Source organism: Pan troglodytes, chromosome 18 (genome assembly GCF_028858775.2).
Source record: "Pan troglodytes isolate AG18354 chromosome 18, NHGRI_mPanTro3-v2.0_pri, whole genome shotgun sequence".
NCBI lineage: Eukaryota > Metazoa > Chordata > Mammalia > Primates > Hominidae > Pan > Pan troglodytes.
In genome coordinates this window covers 7,220,827-7,240,304 of record NC_072416.2, presented here as the reverse complement: position 1 = coordinate 7,240,304, position 19,478 = coordinate 7,220,827, and the positions used below count along the sequence as shown (strand labels likewise).

Sequence of the window (19,478 nt, the reverse complement as noted above, 5' to 3'; positions counted from 1 at the left end):
CTGCCTCCTTCCAGAAGAGGGTTGCAGCAACCTGGGAAGTTACACGGTGTAACAAAATTCAACTAAAATAGTGAGGGAGTCCAGGAAAGGGAAAATGACACAGCTTCGATGAGGCTCAACCCCTACTAGATGCTATTGGTAGAGGGGAGCTGCAAGGTGAGCTTCCTAGCAGCGGAAGCAAAAAACACCATCAGCTACTGTCTGCAAAAGACCAAATCAAACCAAGCTCAGCTGCAGGCTGGGCGGTCTGAGACACCTTTCTGGCAATGGTCCCACTGCACCTGACATTCACACACTCAACACATGTTTATTGACGGTCTGTATGTAAAGTGGGCAGGTTTATGGCGTTTAGTATATTTACAGAGTTGTGTGACCATCATAATCAATCGTATTTATTTATTTATTTTTGAGACAGAGTCTCGCTCTGTTGCCCAGGCTGGAGCGCAGTGGTGCAATCTCTGCTCACTGCAACCTCCGCCTCCCGGGTTCAAGCAATTCTTCTGCCTCAGCCTCCCAAGTAGCTGGGACTACGGGTGCGTGTTACCACACCTGGCTTTTTTTTGAGAGGGAGTTTCGCTCTTGTTGCCCAGGCTGGAGTACAGTGGTGTGATCTCAGCTCACTGCAACCTCCGCCTCCCAGGTTCAAGCAATTCTCCTGCCTCAGCCTCTCAAGTAGCTGGGATTACAGGCGTGTGCCCCCAAACCCGACTAATTTTTTTTTTTTTTTTTTTACTTTTAGTAGACATGGGGTTTCACCATGTTAGCCAGGCTGGTCTCAAACTCCTGACCTCAGGTGATCCGCCCACCTCAGCCTCCCAAAGTGCTGGGATTACAGACGTGAGCCACCATGCCCAGCCTAATCTTTGTATTTTTAGTACAGACGGGGTTTCACCATATTGGCCAGACTGGTCTCAAACTCCTGACTTCATGATCTGCCTGCCTCAGCCTCCCAAAGTGCTGGGATTACAGGTGTGAGCCACCGCACCTGGCCTTATTTATTTACTTTTATTTTATTTATTTATTTATTTATTTTTGAGACAGAGTTTCACTTCTGTTGCCCAGGCTGGAGTGCAATGGTGCGATCTTGGCTCACTGCAACCTCCACCTCCCGGGTTCAAGCGATTCTCCTTGCCTCAGTCTCCCGAGTAGCTGGGATTACAGGCCCCCACTACCACATCCGGCTAGTTTTATATTTTTAGTAGAGACAGTGTTTCATCATGTTGGTCAGGCTGGTCTCGAACTCCTCATCTCAAGTGATCCACCCACCTCTGCCTCTCAAAGTGCTGGGATTACAGGTGTGAGCCACCGCGCCTGGCCAAAAATAGTTTTTTAAAGTAGAGATGGAGTCTCTCTATGTTGCCAGGATTGGTCTCAAACCCCTGGGCTCAAGTGATCCTCCCATCTCAACCTCCCAAAGTGCTGGGATTATAGGTGTGAGCCACTGTGCCACCCGAGGGAGTATTTTTTTGAGACGGAGTCTTGCTCTGTCGCCCAGGCTGGAGTGCAGTGGCGCTATCTCGGCTTACTACAAGCTCTGCCTCCTGGGTTCAGGCCATTCTCCTGCCTCAGCCTCCCAAGTAGCTGGGACTACAGGCGCCCGCCACCAGGCCTGGCTAATTTTTGTTGTATTTTTTAGTAGAGATGGGGTTTCACCGTGTTGGTCAGGATGGTCTCAATCTTCTGACCTCGTGATCTGCCCACCTCAGCCTCCCGAAGTGCTGTGATTACAGGCGTGAGCCACCATGCCTAGCTGATGGAGTATTTTTTTTAAGTTACAGAAATGGTGACATTTCACTAATAAATATTTGAGTGTGATAACATTTTATTATATAACCACAACACTATTATCATGTTTAATACAATTAGCAACAATTCCTGAATTGGATGTCATCTCCAGCCCATTTGTAGATGTGGTTCAATTAAACCAGGAAACAAGTAAAATCTCTTCATGTGTTGCTTTTGGTTGTTCTGCGCCCATTTTTTTTTTTTTTTTTTTTTTTTTTTGAGATAGGGTTTCACTCTGAGTGCCTGCCAGGGTGCTCCTGCTGCCCAGGCTGGAGTGCAGTGGCACGATTTTGGTTCACTGCAGTCTCAACCTCCCAGGCTCAGGTATTCTCTCACCTCAGCCTCCTGAGTAGTTGGAAATGCAGGTATGTGCCACCACACCTGGCTTTTTTTTTTTTTTTTTTTTGGTTGGGGGACAGAGTTTCACCATGTTGCCCAGGCTGGTCTTGAACTCCTGGGCTCAAGTGATCTGCCTGCTTTGGCCTCCCAAAGTACTGGGATAACATGCGTGAGCCACCACAACTGGCTGCAATGTCTTTTATGATGGAAGGCGGTCACCCTCCATCATCTCTCTAATATCCTGTAGGTTACACAAGCTGGTCCCATTCAATGTGGGAGGGGGCTACACAACTGTGTGAATACCAAGAGGTATGGTTGGCGACCGCCCTGGAGGCTAACTATGCCACTCTCCTGGCTGGGTAAGTCCAGGGATGTGGGGTGGAGGAGGAGAGTCTCTGAGGGACTGTGACAGTCATTCATTTATTCATTCATCATTTACTGACTGCCAGTGATGTGTCAGACCCCGAGGAAATGTCTAGAGGAGTCATAGCCCCTTCCTCATAGTAGACTGGAACAGTTGGTCCAACGAAAGTGCTACATGGTTCTTGCAACTGAGGTGGCTGGACTGGCCCAAAGAGGTTAAATTAGGTTTAGAATCAGGCAGCTCTGGGTTTGAGTCTCAAGCTCCACCATGAGCAGCAGCGTTTCCTGAGGGAAGTATAATAACCTCTCTGAGGCTCAGTGTTCTCCTCTGTGAAATGGGGATCAATTCATTTATTGACTATGTATGGGGCAGGTGCCCAGAGTGAGGCCCTGTATGAAAAAAAAAAAAAAAAAAAAAAAGACATTGCTGCTTCTTCCTTTCCCTCTTGGATCATTTGATCTGGGAGATGTCAGCTGCAATGTCATGAGGACTCTCAAGTGGCCCAAAGGCAGAGTCCATGGGATGAGGAACTGAAGAGTGTTACCAACAGCCATGTGAGGGAATCTTCTTTGAATTGGCTCATCCAGCCTCATTCGAGCCTTCAGATGAGACCAGCCGTGGATGACATCTTGACTGCAACTTCACAGGAAACCCTGAGCCACCCAGCTAAGTTGCTGGGTCACTCCCAAATTCTTGCTCCTCCTAAACTGAAAACGTTTGTTGTTTGCAGTTGCTAAGTTCTGGGTTAATTTATTAGGAATAAAGTGAAAATCAACATGGGGGCACTCACCTTGGTGTTCACATCCTTGCTGAGCTCCTCCACAGCCTTCTTCCAGCTGTCCTCATGGATCGTGACCTTGAAGAGCATGCCCTGAATCATCTCGTTCAGCTCCAAGGCCACAGTCTCCAGGTCAACTCGGCTTGCCTTGCCTGCCAGGGCACTCCTGTCAGCTTTCTAGGGAGACAGGGAGTTCAGGGAGGCGTGGCTGCTGGGATGGAGGAAGGCAAAGCTGGGAGACATCACACCCCTTGGGTCTGATGCTTCTAGTTTGGGACTCTGGACTTTTAGCCTTGGCTTAAATGCAACCCTGGGGTCTACGTGGATTCAAACACGATCTCGAGATCAAAGCCAAGGTTTTCCTATAACAGGGAAGTTGATGTATGATTTTATTATTATTATTATGTGTTTTTTTGAGACAGGATCTTGTTCAAGGTTGCCCAGGCTGGATTGCAGTGGCACAATCATAGCTCACTGCCGCCTCCACCACCTGGGCTCAAGGGATCCTTCCACCTCAGCCTCCTGAGTGGCTGGGACTACAGGCATGTTCCATCATGCCCAGTTAATTTTTTAATTTTTTTGTAGAGATGTGATCTTGCTATGTTTCCCAGGCTGTTCTCAAACTCTTGGCCTCAAGTGATCCTATCTTCTCGGCCTCCCAAAGTGCTGGGATTACAGGTATGAGCCACCCTGTGCACAGCTGATGTGTGATTTTCAAGTAGAGTGTTAATAATCCTCAATCCTTAATTGCTGAAAATGGGAGTTGATGTGACTCCCGTTTTCCTTTCTTTTCTTTCTTTCTTTCTTTCTTTCTTTTTTTTTTTTTTTTTTTTTGAGACAGAGTTTTTGCTCTTGTTGCCCAGGCTGGAGTGCAATGGCATGATCTTGGTTCACTGCAACCTCTGCCTCCCAGGTTCAAGTGATTCTCCTGCCTCAGCCTCCCAAATAGCTGAGATTACAGTTACCTGCCACCACGCCTGGCTACTTTTTGTATTTTTACTAGAGACGGAGTTTCATCATGTTGGCCAGGCAGGCTGGTCTCGAACTCCTGACCTCAGGTGATCCACCCGCCTTGGCCTCCCAAAGTGCTGGGATTACAGGCATGAGCCACTGCGCCCAGCCAACTCCTGTTTTCAATATGAACAAAGGGGGAGGGAAATTCTGGAAGATTCTCTGGTGGGCTTTGCCTGGATGGCGCGGTTTCCCTGGGTAGGGGAGCAGGGAAGGCAGAGGAACCTCTGCTCACTCACCTCTCTCAGCTCCTCCTCCATCGTGCTCTTATTCACCTTGTTCATTTCCAGTCTTTTGATTTGAGCCTGGAGAGTCTAAGAACAGAAGCACAGGCATGTCTGCCATCCTGGAGAGCCTTGAGGATAAAATGCCAACCTCCCACCTCTACCATTACCATGTGCTGGGGAGGGATAGCGGGCCGTGTGGACAGCAGGCAGGTGGGCATGGGCGTTACAAGACTCAGGCTCACGGGCTCCAGGTGCCCAGATGAAAAGGGAAGGAACGTGCGACTTGGGACAAGCTGTCCCCTCAGAGGTGGTATCATAGGAACTTTCCTCCACGGGGAGTTAGACCCAAGGAAGGAAAGCACAAACCAATGTGGACGATTTCGCTCCCTGGATGTTTAAGGCATGTTTACTACTTTTGATCTGTCCTGGGGTCCCAGCAGGAACTCCAGTCTACTATGAACCGAGCACTTATCACAGCCACACACACTGTGCTCAAGCATTAGGGAAAAACCTCACGTCCCATCCCCACAACTCCACAAAGAACCAACTGCCCCCATGAATTCCACCCTCTCTCCAATTACTACATCCCCCTTGTAATAGGAGCAGCAGCTGGTCAGCTTGGGAAGAGCCTCCATTTCCCCAGAGGGTCGGGCCATAGTTCCTGCAAAGCTGCAAACAGGCTTCTACTTCTCTCTTCCTGTCGGGTGTCCCGCTCACGCTTACGAACAGAACTCTGGACTTTTAGCTGGAACCCAGCTGCCCAGAATCAAGACTCCATTTCACAGCCTCCCTTATAGCTTAGTGTGGCCACTGGGGTGTCAACAGAAGTGAATGGGTATCTTTAACATGTTTTGTTTTGTTTTGTTTTGTTTTTTACAGAATCTGCTCTGTCGCCCAGGCTGGAGTGCAGTGGCGCCATTTCGGCTCACTGCAACCTCTGCCTCCCGGGTTCAAGAGATTCTCCCACCTCAGCCTCCCGAGTAGCTGGGGTCACTGGCACCCAACACCACGCCTGGCTAATTTTTGTATTTTTAGTAGATATGGGGTTTCACCATGTTGGCTAGGATGGTCTTGAACTCCTGACCTCAAATGATTCGCCTGCCTCAGCCTCCCACAGTGCTGGGATTACAGGTGTGAGCCACCGCGCCTGGCTCCGATATGTAGTTTTCTATCCTTCCCCCTCTCTCTATTATCCTGAGTCTCCTGTGTGCATTATCCTGCTCGGTCTGTCTTTTCACACCCATGGCTTAGCTCATTTACAAGTGAGAACATGCAGTCTTTGCTTTCCACTCCTGAGTTGCTTCACTTAGAATAATGACCCCGGCCTCCATCCAAGTTGCTCCAAAGCCAAGGGACACCTTGAGCCACCAGAAGCTGGGAGAGGCGAGGAGGCCCCTCTGAGCTTTCAGGTGGAACACAGCCTATGACACCTTGATTTCAGAATTCCCGCCTCCAGAACCACAAGAGTGATTTGTGGCAGCAACCGCAGGGAACTGATCCAACCAGCAGGTGGCAGAATCAGGATTCAAACCTAGGCACGTCTGTTCCAAAGCCTGGGCTCTGAACCACAGGCACTCCAGGCCCCCTCCCAGCCCAGCAGGCTTGGGCTCGTTTCTTTGCTGGAGTCTGTTACCTCCTCTTTATTTTAATTTTAATTTTTTTATTTTAATTTTTTGAGGCAGGCTCTTGCTCTGTCACTCAGGCTGGAGTAAAGTGGCTTGATCACAGCTCACTGCAGTCTCAGCCTCCCAGGCTCAAGCAAGCCTCCTGCCTCAGCTTCCAGAGGAGCTGGGACTGCAGGTGACACCACCCACCTGGATTTTTTTTTTTTTTTTTGTAGAGACAGGGGTCTCACTATGTTGCCTCAGGCTGGTCTGGAACTCCTAGGCTCAAAGGATCCTCCCCCATCAGCCTCCCAAAGTGCTGGGATTACAAGAGCCATCAAACCTGGCCTTATTTATGCTTTTTATTTTTATTTTTTGAGACAGGGTCTCAGTCTGTCACCCAGGCTGGAATGCAGTGGTGCGAGCTCAGCTCACTGCAACCTCCACCTCCCAGACTCCAGTGATCCTCCCACCTCTGCTTCCCCAGTAGCTGGGACTATAGGTGCAAGCCACCATGCCAAGCTATATTCATGTTTTATAATCTTATTATTTTGGCTGGGCGCAGTGGCTAATGCCTGTAATCCCAGCACTTTGGGAGGCTGAGGTGGGTGGATCACTTGAGGTCAGGAGTTCGAGACCAGCCTGGCCAACATGGTGAAACCCCATCTCTACTAAAAATACAAAAAAATTGGCTGGGCACGGTGGCTCACGCCTGTAATCCCAGCACTTTGGGAGGCTGAGGCAGGCAAATCACCTGAGGTCAGGAGTTCGAGACCAGCCTGGCCAACGTGGTGAAACCCTGTCTCTACTCAAAATAAAAAATTAGCCGAGTGTGGTGGCAAACGCCTGTTACCCCAGCTACTCGGGAGGCTGAGGAAGGAGAATCACTTGAACCCGGGAGGCAGATGTTGCAGTGAGCCAAGATTGCGCCATTGCACTCCAGCCTGGGCAAAAGAGTGAAACTCTGCCTCGAACAAAAACAAAAAACAAACCAAACAAAACACAAAAATTAACTAGGCATGGTGGCACACGCCTGCAGTCCCAACTGCTCAGGAGGCTGAGGCAGAAGAATTCCTTGAACCCGGGAGGCGGAGGTTACAGTGAGCCAAGATTGCGCCACTGCACTCCAGCCTGGGCGACAGAGCGAGACTCTATCTCAAAAAAAAAAAAAATTAGCCAGGCATGGTGGCACATGCCTGTAGTCCCAGCTACTCAGGAGGCCGAGGTGGGAGGATCACTTGAGCCTGGGAGTTCAAGGCTGCACTGAGCCATGATTAGGCCACTACACTCCAGCCTAGGTGACAGAGCAAGACCCCAAACGACACTGGGAAACCTAAGTCTTACATGTAAGTCACATGGTGGAGAGCAAGACAGAGACACAGTCATGAGATCTTGCTCCCATCCTGCATTTGTCACCGTGCTACTGCCTTGTGTCATCTAGAGGATTGCTATCGGACTTAAGAGTTACTGTTATTCCTTGAAATGGTTTTCCTAACACTACTTGTGGAGTAATCCATCCTTCCTGTAGTGGTCATATGCTACATTCTTGTAAATCTTAGATCTGGTCTTCTTGGCCTTTTTTTTTTTTTTTTTTTTTTTTTTTTTGAGATACAGTCTTGCTCTCTCGCCCAGGCTGGAGTGCAGTGGTGAGATCTTGGCTCACTGCAGCCTCCGCCTCCTGGGCTGAAGCAATTCTGCCTCAGCCTCCCAAGTAACTAGGATTACAGGCATGCGCCACCATGCCTGGCTGATTTTTTTTTGTATTTTTAGTAGAGACACGGTTTCACCATGTTGGCCAGACTGGTCTCAAACTCCTGACCTCAAGTGGTCCGCCCACGTCGGCCTCCCAAAGTGCTGGAATTACAAGTGTGAGCCACCATGCCCAGTCTTCTTGGCCTATTGATTTGCCTATTCCCACACTTCTTCTACATTATTTTTTATTTTTCTTCTTTAACTATTGGTAATACAAACCATTTGTGTGGTTCAAAATCCTAAGATTGTATTTTAGTTTACTTTAGTTTTTGAGACAGAGTCTCACTCTGTCACCCAGGCTGGAGTGCAGTGGCATGACCTCAGCTCACTGCAACCTCCACCTCCTGGGTTCAAGTGATTCTCCTGCCTCAGCCTCCCTGGTAGCTGGGACTATAGGTGTATGCCGCCACATCTGGCTAATATTTTTATTTTTATTTTTTTAGCGATGGGGCCTTGCCGTATTGTCCAGGCTCGTCCTGAAGTCCTGGCCTCAAGGGATCCTCCTGCCTTGGCCTCCCAAAGTGCTGAGATTTTTCCCAAGATGGAGTTTTGCTCTTGTTGCCCAGGCTGGAGTGCAATGACGCAATCTCGGCTCACTGCAACCTCCGCCTCCCGGGTTCAAGCGATTCTCCTGCCTCAGCCTCCCGAGTAGCTGGGATTACAGGCACCCGCAACCACGCCCAGCTGATTTTTTTGTGTTTTTAGTAGAGATCGGTTTTCATCATGTTGGTCAGGTTGGTCTTGAACTCCTGACCTCAGGTGATCTGCCTGCCTCAGCCTCCCAAAGTGCTGGGATTACAGGCGTGAGCCACCGCGCCTGGCCAGCAATGAAATCTTCATAGCACAAGAGCCAGGAAGCTGGGAAAAGGGTCCTGGGACAAGGGATGTGCTTTGTTTTGGCACACGTGGCAGGGCTTCATCAGCTTCAGAGTCTTTCTAATAAGTGACAACTACGGACACGCAGGCAGACACTGCAGCCCCTGCTCACCCCCATGCAGGGTCTGGCGTAGCGCTGGGTGCACGTTGGACATGCTGAATGGAACTGGCTCCAGCTCCATGGAGAAAGGGCACCAAGATGACCCCAGGACATGGTGGCCTGGGTCTCTCTGAAGAGGAGTGTTGGCAGGAGACCTGGTTCCTGGCCAGTGGTGCATGGTCTGAGCACGTACCCCTGCGTGCAGTCTACCCACACTCGGCCCAGCATCTCCAGAGACAGCCAACCCTCCTGTCCACCCCCACTTCATAGGCTGTGAATTGGTTCCCCTTTAATGAGTTCTTTTCCATTCAAAGTTGCCTCGAATGGGTCCCAGCCTGATTACAGTGTGCCAGCCTTGGGGTCCGCCATACGCCATGGGTTTCCTTGGTCCCTTTTCCCCAACACACCCCAGTGCATCCCAGCAACAGCCCCCCGACTTGGAAGCCTTCATGGAAACAACCTTGGTGGGTTGTTATTTATTTATTTATTTATTTATTTTTTGAGACTGAGTCTCGCTCTTGTCGCCCATGCTGGAGTGCAATGGCGCAATCTTCGCTCACTGCAACCTCCGCCTCCCAGGTTTAAGTGATTCTCCTGCCTCAGCCACCCGAGTAGCTGGGATTATAGGCGCCTGCCACCATGCCCGGCTAATTTTTGTATTTTTAGTAGAGACGGGGTTTCACCATGTTGGCCAGGCTGGTCTCGAACTCCTGACCTCAGGTGATCCGCCTGCCTCAGCCTCCCAAAGTGCTGGGATTACAGGTGTGAGCCACCACGCCTGGCCGTTGGTGAGTTTTTTGCTTTTTGCTTGTTTCTTTGCTTTCTTTTTTTGAGATGGTCTTTCTGTGTCACCCAGGCTGGAGTCAGTGATGCAGTCACAGCTCACTGCAGCCTCAACCTCCCATGCTGAAACAATCCTCCCACCTCAGCCTCCCAGGTAGCTGGGACTACAGGCATGTGCTACCACGCTTGGCTAATTTTATAATTTTTTTTGGTAGAGACAGTTTTCTTCTGTTGGCCAAGTCTTGAACTCCTGGCCTCAAGCAATCCTCCCTCATTACAGGTTTAAGCCTCTGCACCCGAAGTACTAGGATCACAGGTATGAGCCACCACATCCAGCTAGGTTTTTTGTTTTTTGAGACGGAGTCTTGCTCTGTCGCCCAGGCTGGAGTGCAGTGGTGGGATCTCGGCTCACTGCAAGCTCCGCCTAGCAGGTTCATGCCATTCTCCTGCCTCAGCCTCCTGAGTAGCTGGGACTACAGGTGCCAGCCACCACGCCCGGCTAATTTTTTGTATTTTTAGTAGAGATGGGGTTTCACCGTGTTAGCCAGGATGGTCTCAATCTCCTGAACTTGTGATCCACTCGCCTCGGCCTCCCAAAGTGCTGGGATTACAGGCGTGAGCCACCGCGCCTGGCCCTTTTTATTTTTTTTTAAGACAGAGTTTCACTCTTGTTGCCTAGGCTGGAATGCAATGGCGCAATCTCAGCTCACTGCAACCTCCACCTCCCGGGTTCAAGCGATTCTCCTGCCTCATCCTCCCAGGTAGCTGGGATTACAGGTGTGTGCCACTACACCTGACTAATTATATATATAAATATATATATATGTATATATATATATTTAGACAGAGTTTTGCTCTTGTTACCCAAGCTGGAGTGCAATGGCACGATCTGGGCTCACCACAATCTCTGTCTCCCCGGTTCAAGGGATTCTCCTGCCTCAGCCTCCTGAGTAGCTGGGATTACAGGCATGCGCCACCACGCCCGGCTAATTTTGTATTTTTAGTAGAGACAGGGTTTCTCCATGTTGGTCAGGCTGGTCTCGAACCTCCGATCTCAGATGATCCACCCACCTCAGCCTCCTAAAGTGCTGGGATTACAGGCGTGAGCCACCGCACCCAGCCTAATTTTGTATTTTTCTAGAAGAGACGGGGTTTCACCATGTTGGCCAGGCTGGTCTCAAACTCCTGACCTCAAGTGATCCACCCCACCTCGGCCTCCCAAAGTGCTGGGATTATAGGCGTGAGCCACCGTGCCTAGTCCCAGTTAAATTTTTTATTTGTGTAGAGATGGGTCTCCCTGTGCTACCCTGACTTGTCTCAAACTCTTTGTCTCAAGTGATCCTCCCACTTCAGATTCCCAAAGCGCTGGGATTACATATGTGAGCCACCGCACCCAGCCTAAATATTTCTTTTTATTATTATTTTTTAATTTTTATCACCCAGCCCAAAATGTCAGTAAATATTTCTACCACTTGGCTCAGGGAAATGTTAAGAATGTAACAGTTGGCACAAGACATTCTCTTAATCATTCACTGAGTCATTCAGCAAATGTGATGGAGCCTTCACTACCTCTGCCCTTCCAGGGGCAGGTGACGCAGTGGTCAAAAAGACAAACATTGTCCGGGACCTTCTGTTTATATGGGTGGGGGTGGTGGTGGGATTCGTTTGCTTTTCATTGAAGTGTAATTTACACACAGTAAAATGCCAGTAAAGTCCCCCTGGTTCCCAGCCTCAAGTGCATCCCCACCTCATGCAGAACCTTCGGGAAGGGCCAGAAGGTCTGGGTGAGGAATTCTCCCTTTGCCAGCCCTTCTCCAGCCTACCCAGTCCTCCTAACCTTGAACTCATCCATGCGAATCTGCAGGTTCTCCACCGCCTTGTCCAAAGTGATGTAGCGATCCTTCATCATCTCTATTTGGTTGCCCCAAATTCTCTCAAGTTCTTCCTCCTAAAAGGGGGAGACACAGACACCCCAGGCCTCTGCTTCTGAGGTTACCATGGCCGGGAAGGGGCCTGAGGGAGGGCTGAGACCAAGAAGAATGTACCAGACCAGGCTGGGCATGGTGGCTCATGCCTGTAATCCCAGCACTTTGGGAGGCCAAGATGGGTAGATCAACTGAGGTCATGAGCTCGAGACCAGCCTGCCCAACATGGCGAAACCAGTCTCTACAAAAAATACAAAAATTAGCCAGGTGTGGTGGCGGGCCCCTGTAATCCCAGCTACTCGGGAGGCTGAGGCAGGAGAATTGCTTGAACCCAGGAGGCAGAGGTTGCAGTGAGCTGAGGTCACGCCACTGCACTCCAGCCTGGATGACAGAGCAAGATTCCATCTCAAAAAAAAAAAATAAGGTATCAGACCAGGGTGCCTTCCACCTGCCATTTTTTTTTTTTTTTTTTTGAGACAGGGCCTTGCTCTGTCACCCAGGCTAGAGTGCAGTGGCATGATCTTGGCTCATTGCAGCCTCCACCTCTCAGGCTCAAGTGATCCTCCCACCTCAGCCTCCCGAGTAGTTGGGACTGTAGGGACAAACCACCACACCTGGATAACTTTTGTATTTTTTTTTGCAGAGAAGGGATCTCACTATGTTGCCCAGGCTGGTCTTGAACTCCTGAGCTCAAGTGATCTGCCTGCCTCAGCCTTGTAAAGCGTTGGGATTACAGGTATGAGCCACCGCACCGGCCTCACCTGCTGTCTGAACAGCCACCTGAGACACAGAACCGTGCAGCCCCACACCTGCTGGGCCCCCCGCACCAGTGAATCAGCTTTGCGAGGCAGCAGCTGCCTTCGCAGCCAGCTCGCGACCCCCCAGCCTGTTTTGCTGCAGAACACAGCTGCACCTGGGAGGGGGCAGAGTCAAGGAGGCTTCCGCCAGCTCACCTCAAGCCATCATTGCCTCAAAAGCCCTTCGCCAGAGACATTAACCTTGAGCCTAGATTTCTGGAGGCTGCCAATCTTTTTCTGCACTATGTCCACTGTTGTCCCGAGGCTGGAAGGACCTCCCATATTGGCTGAAAGCAGAGGACAGGGTGGCTGCTGAGGGCTCGGCTGGAGGAAGATGTTTCTGTTGGGCTCTAGCTGCTTCTCTTACGGAGCATCTCAGGCAGCACTGCCCAGTGGAAATGCACTGGGCCTCGCAGCTTGTGTTACCTTTTTATTTATTTCTTCATTATTTTTTAATTAATTTATTTTTTGAGATGGAATCTCGCTCTGTCACCAGGCTGGAGTGCAGTGGCGCGATCTCGGCTCACTACAACTTCCGCCTCCTGGGTTCAAGCGATTCTCCTGCCTCAGCCTCCCGAGTACCTGGGATTACAGGCACACGCCACCACGCCCAGCTAATTTTTGTATTTTTAGTAGATACAGGGTTTCACCATGTTGGCCAGGTTGGTCTCGATCTCTTGACCTCGTGATCCGCCTTCCTCGGCCTCCCAAAGTGCTGGGAGTACAGGCATGAGCCACCGCACACGGCCTATTAGTTTTTAAATTAATTTAAAAAAATTTTTTATCAGGTGCAGTGGCTCACGCCTGTACTCCCAACACTGTGGGAGGCCGAGGCAGGTGGATCACCTGGGATCAGGAGTTCGAGACCAGCCTGGCCAAAATGGAAAAACCCCATCTCTACTAAAAATACAAAAATCAGCCAGGCTTGGTGGCACATGCCTCTAGTCCCAGCTACTTGGAAGGCTGAGGCAGGAGAATCTCTCGAACCCAGGAGGTGGAGGCTGCAGTGAGCTGTGATCATGCCATTGCACTCCAGCCGGCGACAAAAGTGAAACTCCGTCTCAAAAAATAATAATAATTAAAAGAAAAATTTTTTTTAATTTTGTTTGTATGGAGACAAGGTCTCACTCTGTTGCCCAGGCTGGAGTGCAGTGGCACGATCATAACCCAGTGCAGTCTTGAACTGCTAGGCTCAAGCAATCTTCCCACCTCAGCCTCCTGAGTAGTTGGGACTACAGGCCTGCGCCACCACTCAGGCTTTTTTTTTTTGTTTTGAGGAGGAGTCTCGCTATCGCCAGGCGGGAGTGGCACAATCTCTGCTCACTGCAACCTCTGCCTCCAGGGTTCAAAGTGTTTCTCCTGTCTCAGCCTCCTAAGTAGCTGGGATTACAGGCGCGCATTATCAAGCCTGGCTAACTTTTGTATTTTTAGTAGAGACGGAGTTTCGCTATGTTGGCCAGGCTGGTCTCGAACTCCTGACTTCAAGTGATCCACCTGCCTCATCCTCCCAAGGGAATGGGATTACAGGCGTGAGCCACTGCACATGGCCAATGTTTAAAATTTTTTTTTTTTTTTTTTTGAGATGGAGTCTAGCTCTGTCGCCCAGGCTGGAGTGCAGTGGCATGATCTCAGCTCACTGCAAGCTTCGCCTCCTGGGTTCACGCTTCTCCTGCTTCAGCCTCCTGAGTAGCTGGGACTACAGGCGCCCGCCACCATGCCCAGCTAATTTTTTTGTATTTTTAGTAGAGACGGGGTTTCACCGTGTCAGCCAGGATGGTCTAGGTATCTGCCTGCCTTGGCCTCCCAAAGTGCTAGGATTATAGGCGTCAGCCACCGCACACAGCTAGTGTTTAAAAATTTTTTTAGAGATGAGGTCTTGATGTTACCCAGGGTGGTCTCGAACTTCCAGCTCGAGCAATCTTCCTGCCTTGGCCTCCCAAAGTGCTAAGATTACAGGCATGAGTCACCACGCTTAGCCAATACAATACTGCTTTATGGGCTATCACAAAGGAGTTTTTGTTGTTGTTGTTGTTTTTGAGACAGAGTTTTGTTCTTGTTGCCCAGGCTGGAGCGCAATGGCATGATCTTGGCTCACCGCAACCTCCGCCTCCTGGGTTCAAGCGATTCTCCTGCCTCAGCCTCCCGAGTAGCTGGGATTACAGGCATACACCACCACGCCCAGCAAATTTTGTATTTTTAGTAGAGACGGGGTTTCTCCATGTTGGTCAGGCTCATCTTGAACTTGCGGTCTCAGGTGATCCGCCCACCTCAGCCTCCCAAAGTGCTGGGATTACAGGTGGGAGCCACCACGCCTGGCCACGAGAGTTTTCAGAGTAATTTTGGCATGCCATTTTCCTCGTGCCAACTTTAGACCCTAACAGCCTCCCTGCCCTAAGATAAGACCTCATTGTACATTCAACAGAAAAGAATAGACTCGTTAAGAGCCAAATGCTTAAGCCAAAGGAAAGAATGGCTAATGGTGGAATGCAGATTTTGTTGGTGGAGCCCAGTGAAGGACAGTACACACTTCTCAAATGCTGCAGGGAGAGCCCCACTCCCTTGTGCCCTTCCCAGGGCCAGACCAGGCCTACCTAGATAACTCAAGTGCTGGTTCAGGTTACAGGACAGCTGGGCAAATTCTTCCTTCAGAGAGTCGTGTTTGACAGGTATCTGGGCTATGTGGCTCATGGAATACTTGACAGCCCTCTTCTTGTCTTCAGGGCTCATGGCCTGCTTGGCAGCCACCATGGCCTGGGACAGGGCTGGATCGGGACCGATGCTGGCAGCAGAGTAGGAGGGAGAGAGGATTTTGTAGATTTCGGAATCATCGCCCAAGATCTGGGATTCTGTGGCTTCCCGGGAAGGCCCTGCACCCAGGACATCTGCAAAGACCCCTAGGGGCCCAGCTGCAGCCGTGTCTGTTGCAATGGCGGCCATTTTGGTGGCTGGGGCATCCTTGACAAACTTGGCAGCAACCTTGGCTGCCTGGGCAGCGGAGGATGTGGCAGCGGCGTAGGCTGCGGCGGCAGCGGCGGCGATGGCAGCGGTGGTTTTCAGCCGGTGAAGGGCAGACTGGGGAGCCTTAGGCTGTGCTTCCTTGGGGGCCCCATCCTTGCCAACTCTATCCTTGGGGTCCCCATCCTTGCCACCTCTATCTTTGGGGACATCATCCTTGTGAGCTCTATCCTTGGGGTCCACATCCTTGCCACCTCTATCTTTGGGGACCCCATCCTTGCGAGTTCTATCCTTGGGGGCCCCATCCTTGCGGGCCCTCTCCCGAAGGCCCCTTAGGCTGGGGACATCATTTTCCTCCCCCTTTACTTGGACAGCTGCGAGCTGGAGGGCTTCTCCCTGGCGAGACTGATATGGCTGGAGTGGTCGAGGCCACACTGAGCCAAACTCAGTGGCTGGTGGTGGGGCCCTGGAGGGTTGGGGCTGAGTTGGCCGCAGGACACCTAAGTCCCACAGAGGCCAAGAGCCCACCCTGGGCCAGCCTTGGGGAAGAGGCCAGCGTCTTGGGAGTGCAGGCCAGTCTCCCGGTGGTGGAGGCTGGGCACCTGGGGCAGGCACAGGTCCAAGCACAGGCCAAGGTGCTGGCAAGGACCCAGGTGTCGCCCTGGGACAGGCCCCAGGGCAGGCACAGGCTCCAGCTCCAGCCCCACCTCCAGCCCTGGCACAGGTTCAGTCCCAGGTGCAGGCCCAGGTGCAAATTCAGTTGTGCACCCAAGTGCAGACTCAGGCGTGAGGGCCGGAGGCTGCGCTGGCTCCTGGGCTCTGCTGAGTGAAACTGCTTGGGCAGATGAGCCCTCCGGGAGGAGCTCTGAGACCTCATAATGCCAGACAGTCTGCAGTAGCTGGGGGTTTTGGACGGGCTCGGAGACCTGGATGGCACGAGTAGCTTCAAGGTACTCGGTGGTCTGGGCCAGGGCTGCCTCTGGGAGCTGCTCTATAGACTGCCACAGGTCCAGCGGTGATCAACCAATTTCCTGCAGAAGAGGGGGCAGAGGGGCTCTGCTGGCTTCCAGCCCCGCCTCCCACTCTCAGTCAGCCGCCCGCCTGCTCCCCAGCTTCCTGCTAACCTCCCCTTCCTTCCTCACTCACTGAGGTGAACATGGCATCAGGGAGGCCACTCCAGAGCACCATGTCCTCGGTTTTGGGGATGGTTTTAAACTTATTCTGGAGAGAAGCCTGCAAGGTGGGGGTAGAAAATGAGGGCTGTGAGCCTGGAGGGGGCAGTGTCCCCCACACCTGCAAAGAAACCTTTCCAGGCTGTGTTCTCCTCCTTGCACCTCCCTACCCTCAGCACCCAGGACCCGGGAGGTGGGGGGGTCCCAGGGGGAGTGGGGGAAGACAGGGATGGTGGCCCTCACCACTTCCCGCTGCAGTGCAACCATCTTCCAGTTCTGTGTTTTGAAGTCTTCAGCAAAGATGTCCATTCTTTCTGGGTGTACCTGTCAAAGGAACTGAGTCTGTGGACTGGGGGTCCAGGTTCTGTCCCACCCCTGCCTTTTCCTGTGGCTCTAGGTGACTAAGAGCTTGAGAAGGAAGAACGGGTTCCAAATCCAGTGTTTCCCAAGGAGTGGGAAAGGGTTCCATGGGCAAACAAGTTTGGGAAATGCTAGGCTTGAAAGCATGTCAGGCCGGGCACAATGTCTCATGCCTGTAACCCCAGCACTTTGAGAGGTCAAGGTGGTTGGATAACTTGAGGTCAGGAGTTCGACAGCAGCCTGGCCAACATGGTGAAACACCGTCCCTACTAAAAATACAAAAATTAGCTGGGCCTGATGGCATGCGCCTGTAATCCCAGCTATCAGGAAGCTGAGGCAGGAGAATCACTTGAATCCAGGAGGCAGAGGTTGCAGTGAGCTGAGATGGCGCCACTGCACTCCAGCCTGGGCAACAGAGTGAGACTTTGTCTCAAAAATAAGTAAATAAATAAATAAATAAATAAAATTTCAACAGGTTTCTGTACTGCAGGACTTCCCAGAGCCTTGAATGAGCAAAAGCACATTAAGAATCTCCAAGAGGGCCGGGCACAGTGGCTCACGCCTGTAATCCCAGCACTTTGGGATGCTGAGGCGGGTGGATCACGAGTTCAGGAGTTCGGGACCAGCCTGACCAATGTGGTGAAGCCCCCACCTCCACTAAAAACACAAAAATTAGCTAGGCGTGGTGGCTTGCACCTGTAATCCCAGCTACTCAGGAGGCTGAGGCAGGAGAATCACTTGAACCAGGGAGGCAGAGGTTGCAGTGAGCTGAGATCGTGCCACTGCACTCCAGCCTGGGTGACAGAGAGAGACTCCGTCTCAAAAAGAATACAAAACAAAACAACAACAAAAAAAACACCTCCAAGAGACAGGCCAATAAGGCATTGTTTTTCTTTTCTTTTTTCTTTTTTTTTTTTTTTTGAGACAGAGTCTCACTCTGTTGCCCAGGCTGGAGTGCAGTGGCGTGATCTCGGCTCACTGCAAGCTCCACCTCCCAGGTTCACACCATTCTCCTGCCTCAGCCTCCTGAGTAACTGGGACTACAGGTACCTGCCACCACATCCAGCTAATTTTTTGTATTTTTAGTAGAGATGGGGTTTCACCGTGTTAGCGAGGATGGTCTCGATCTCCTGACCTTGTGATCTGCCCACCTCAGCCTCCCAAAATGCTGAGATTACAGGCGTGAACCACCACGCCACCCCTCCGACCCCACCTTTTTTTTTTTTTTTTTTTTGAGACGGAGTCTTGCTCTGTCACCCAGGCTGGAGTGCAGTGGCTCAATCTTGGCTCACTACAATCTCCACCTCCTGGGTTCAAGTGATTCTCGTGCCTCAGCCTCCTGAGTAGCTGGGGTTACAGGTGCCTGCAACCATACCCAGCTAATTTTTGTATTTTTAGTGGAGACGGGGGTTTTACCATGTTGGCCAGGCTGGTCTCGAACTCCTGACCTCAGGTGATCCGCCTGCTTTGGCTTCCCAAAGTGCTGGGATTACAGGCGTGAGACACCAGGCCCCGCTGAGAAGGCATGGTTTCTCCAACAGCTTTGTCTAAGGGGCCCTTTTGAGTAGCTCATGATGCAGCTTTTAACAGCGTTCTTTCTGCTTAGATGGGAGCCATCCAGCCCATGCCTGAAGCTCCCACAGTTGCCATGATGATCAAATACAGGCCCTGATCTGTGAAGCCGGGATGGTACAGAAAATTACACTATTTGGGGGAAGTTGTTAAACCTGGGGGTGTGGAGAGCTGGCTTCAGACCCCAGCTGTGACTCATCAGTTGTGACGGGGACAGCTGCCTCATGTCTCAGGGACTCCATGTCCTTCCATGCATGGTAGGGTGTTAGAAAATACTTGGCTGATGGTTTTTGGCTACAGAAGTACAGAAGGAGCTTGTATGTACGCCTGCACTATTATGATTATTCCACTTTCCATGTGGACAGAGCTTTCCAGAAGGGGAAGAGGTTTTCTTTTTGCTAGGTTGGTGGAATATAAGTCTGCTGTTGCCAAGACTTGAGGAGCACCTGCCTGAGAATGAAGCCAACTGGGAGGAAAGTTTCACTGAGAAACGTCAGTATTGCCGGATGTGGTGGCTCACGCCTGTAATCCTGGCACTTTGGGAGGCTGAGGCGGGCGGATCAAGAGGTCAGGAGATTGAGACCATCCTGGCTAACATGGTGAAACCCCATCTCTACTAAAAATACAAAAAAAATTAGCCGGGCATGGGGGCGGGCGCCTGTAGTCCCAGCTACTCGGGAGGCTGAGACAGGAGAATGGCGTGAACCCGGGAGACAGAGCTTGCAGTGAGCCAAGATCGTGCCACTGCACTCCAGCCTGGGCAACAGAGCGAGACTCCATCTCAAAAAAAAAAAAAAAAAGAAATATAAGTATTGCATGAGTACCTAGATCTGGCCGTCCCCGGACCTTTTAGTAAATGAGACAATAAATCCCTTATTTTGCCTAATCCAGGATGAACGTGATTTCTGTCACTTACAACTAACATGTTAATACACTGGGGTAGAAAGCATGGAGGGGTCGGCCAGGTATGGTGGCTCACACCTGTAATCCCAGCACTTTGGGAGGCTGAGGTGGGTGGATCACGAGGTCAGAAGTTCGAGACCAGCCTGGCCAACAAGATGAACCCCTGTCTCTACTA

General features: G+C 51.1%; 1 protein-coding gene across 1 annotated transcript in view; it reads right to left on the bottom strand.

The window, feature by feature from the left end:
• C16H16orf96 (chromosome 16 C16orf96 homolog) overlaps positions 1-19,478 on the bottom strand; it is a 44,178-nt gene that overhangs the window by 9,378 nt on the left and 15,322 nt on the right. The window contains 8 exon segments of the mRNA XM_009430227.5: positions 3,279-3,443; positions 4,517-4,591; positions 11,457-11,567; positions 12,543-12,628; positions 14,933-15,955; positions 15,958-16,327; positions 16,443-16,529; positions 16,712-16,792. Of these exon segments, the coding sequence (XP_009428502.3) occupies positions 3,279-3,443; positions 4,517-4,591; positions 11,457-11,567; positions 12,543-12,628; positions 14,933-15,955; positions 15,958-16,327; positions 16,443-16,529; positions 16,712-16,792 (1,998 nt within the window).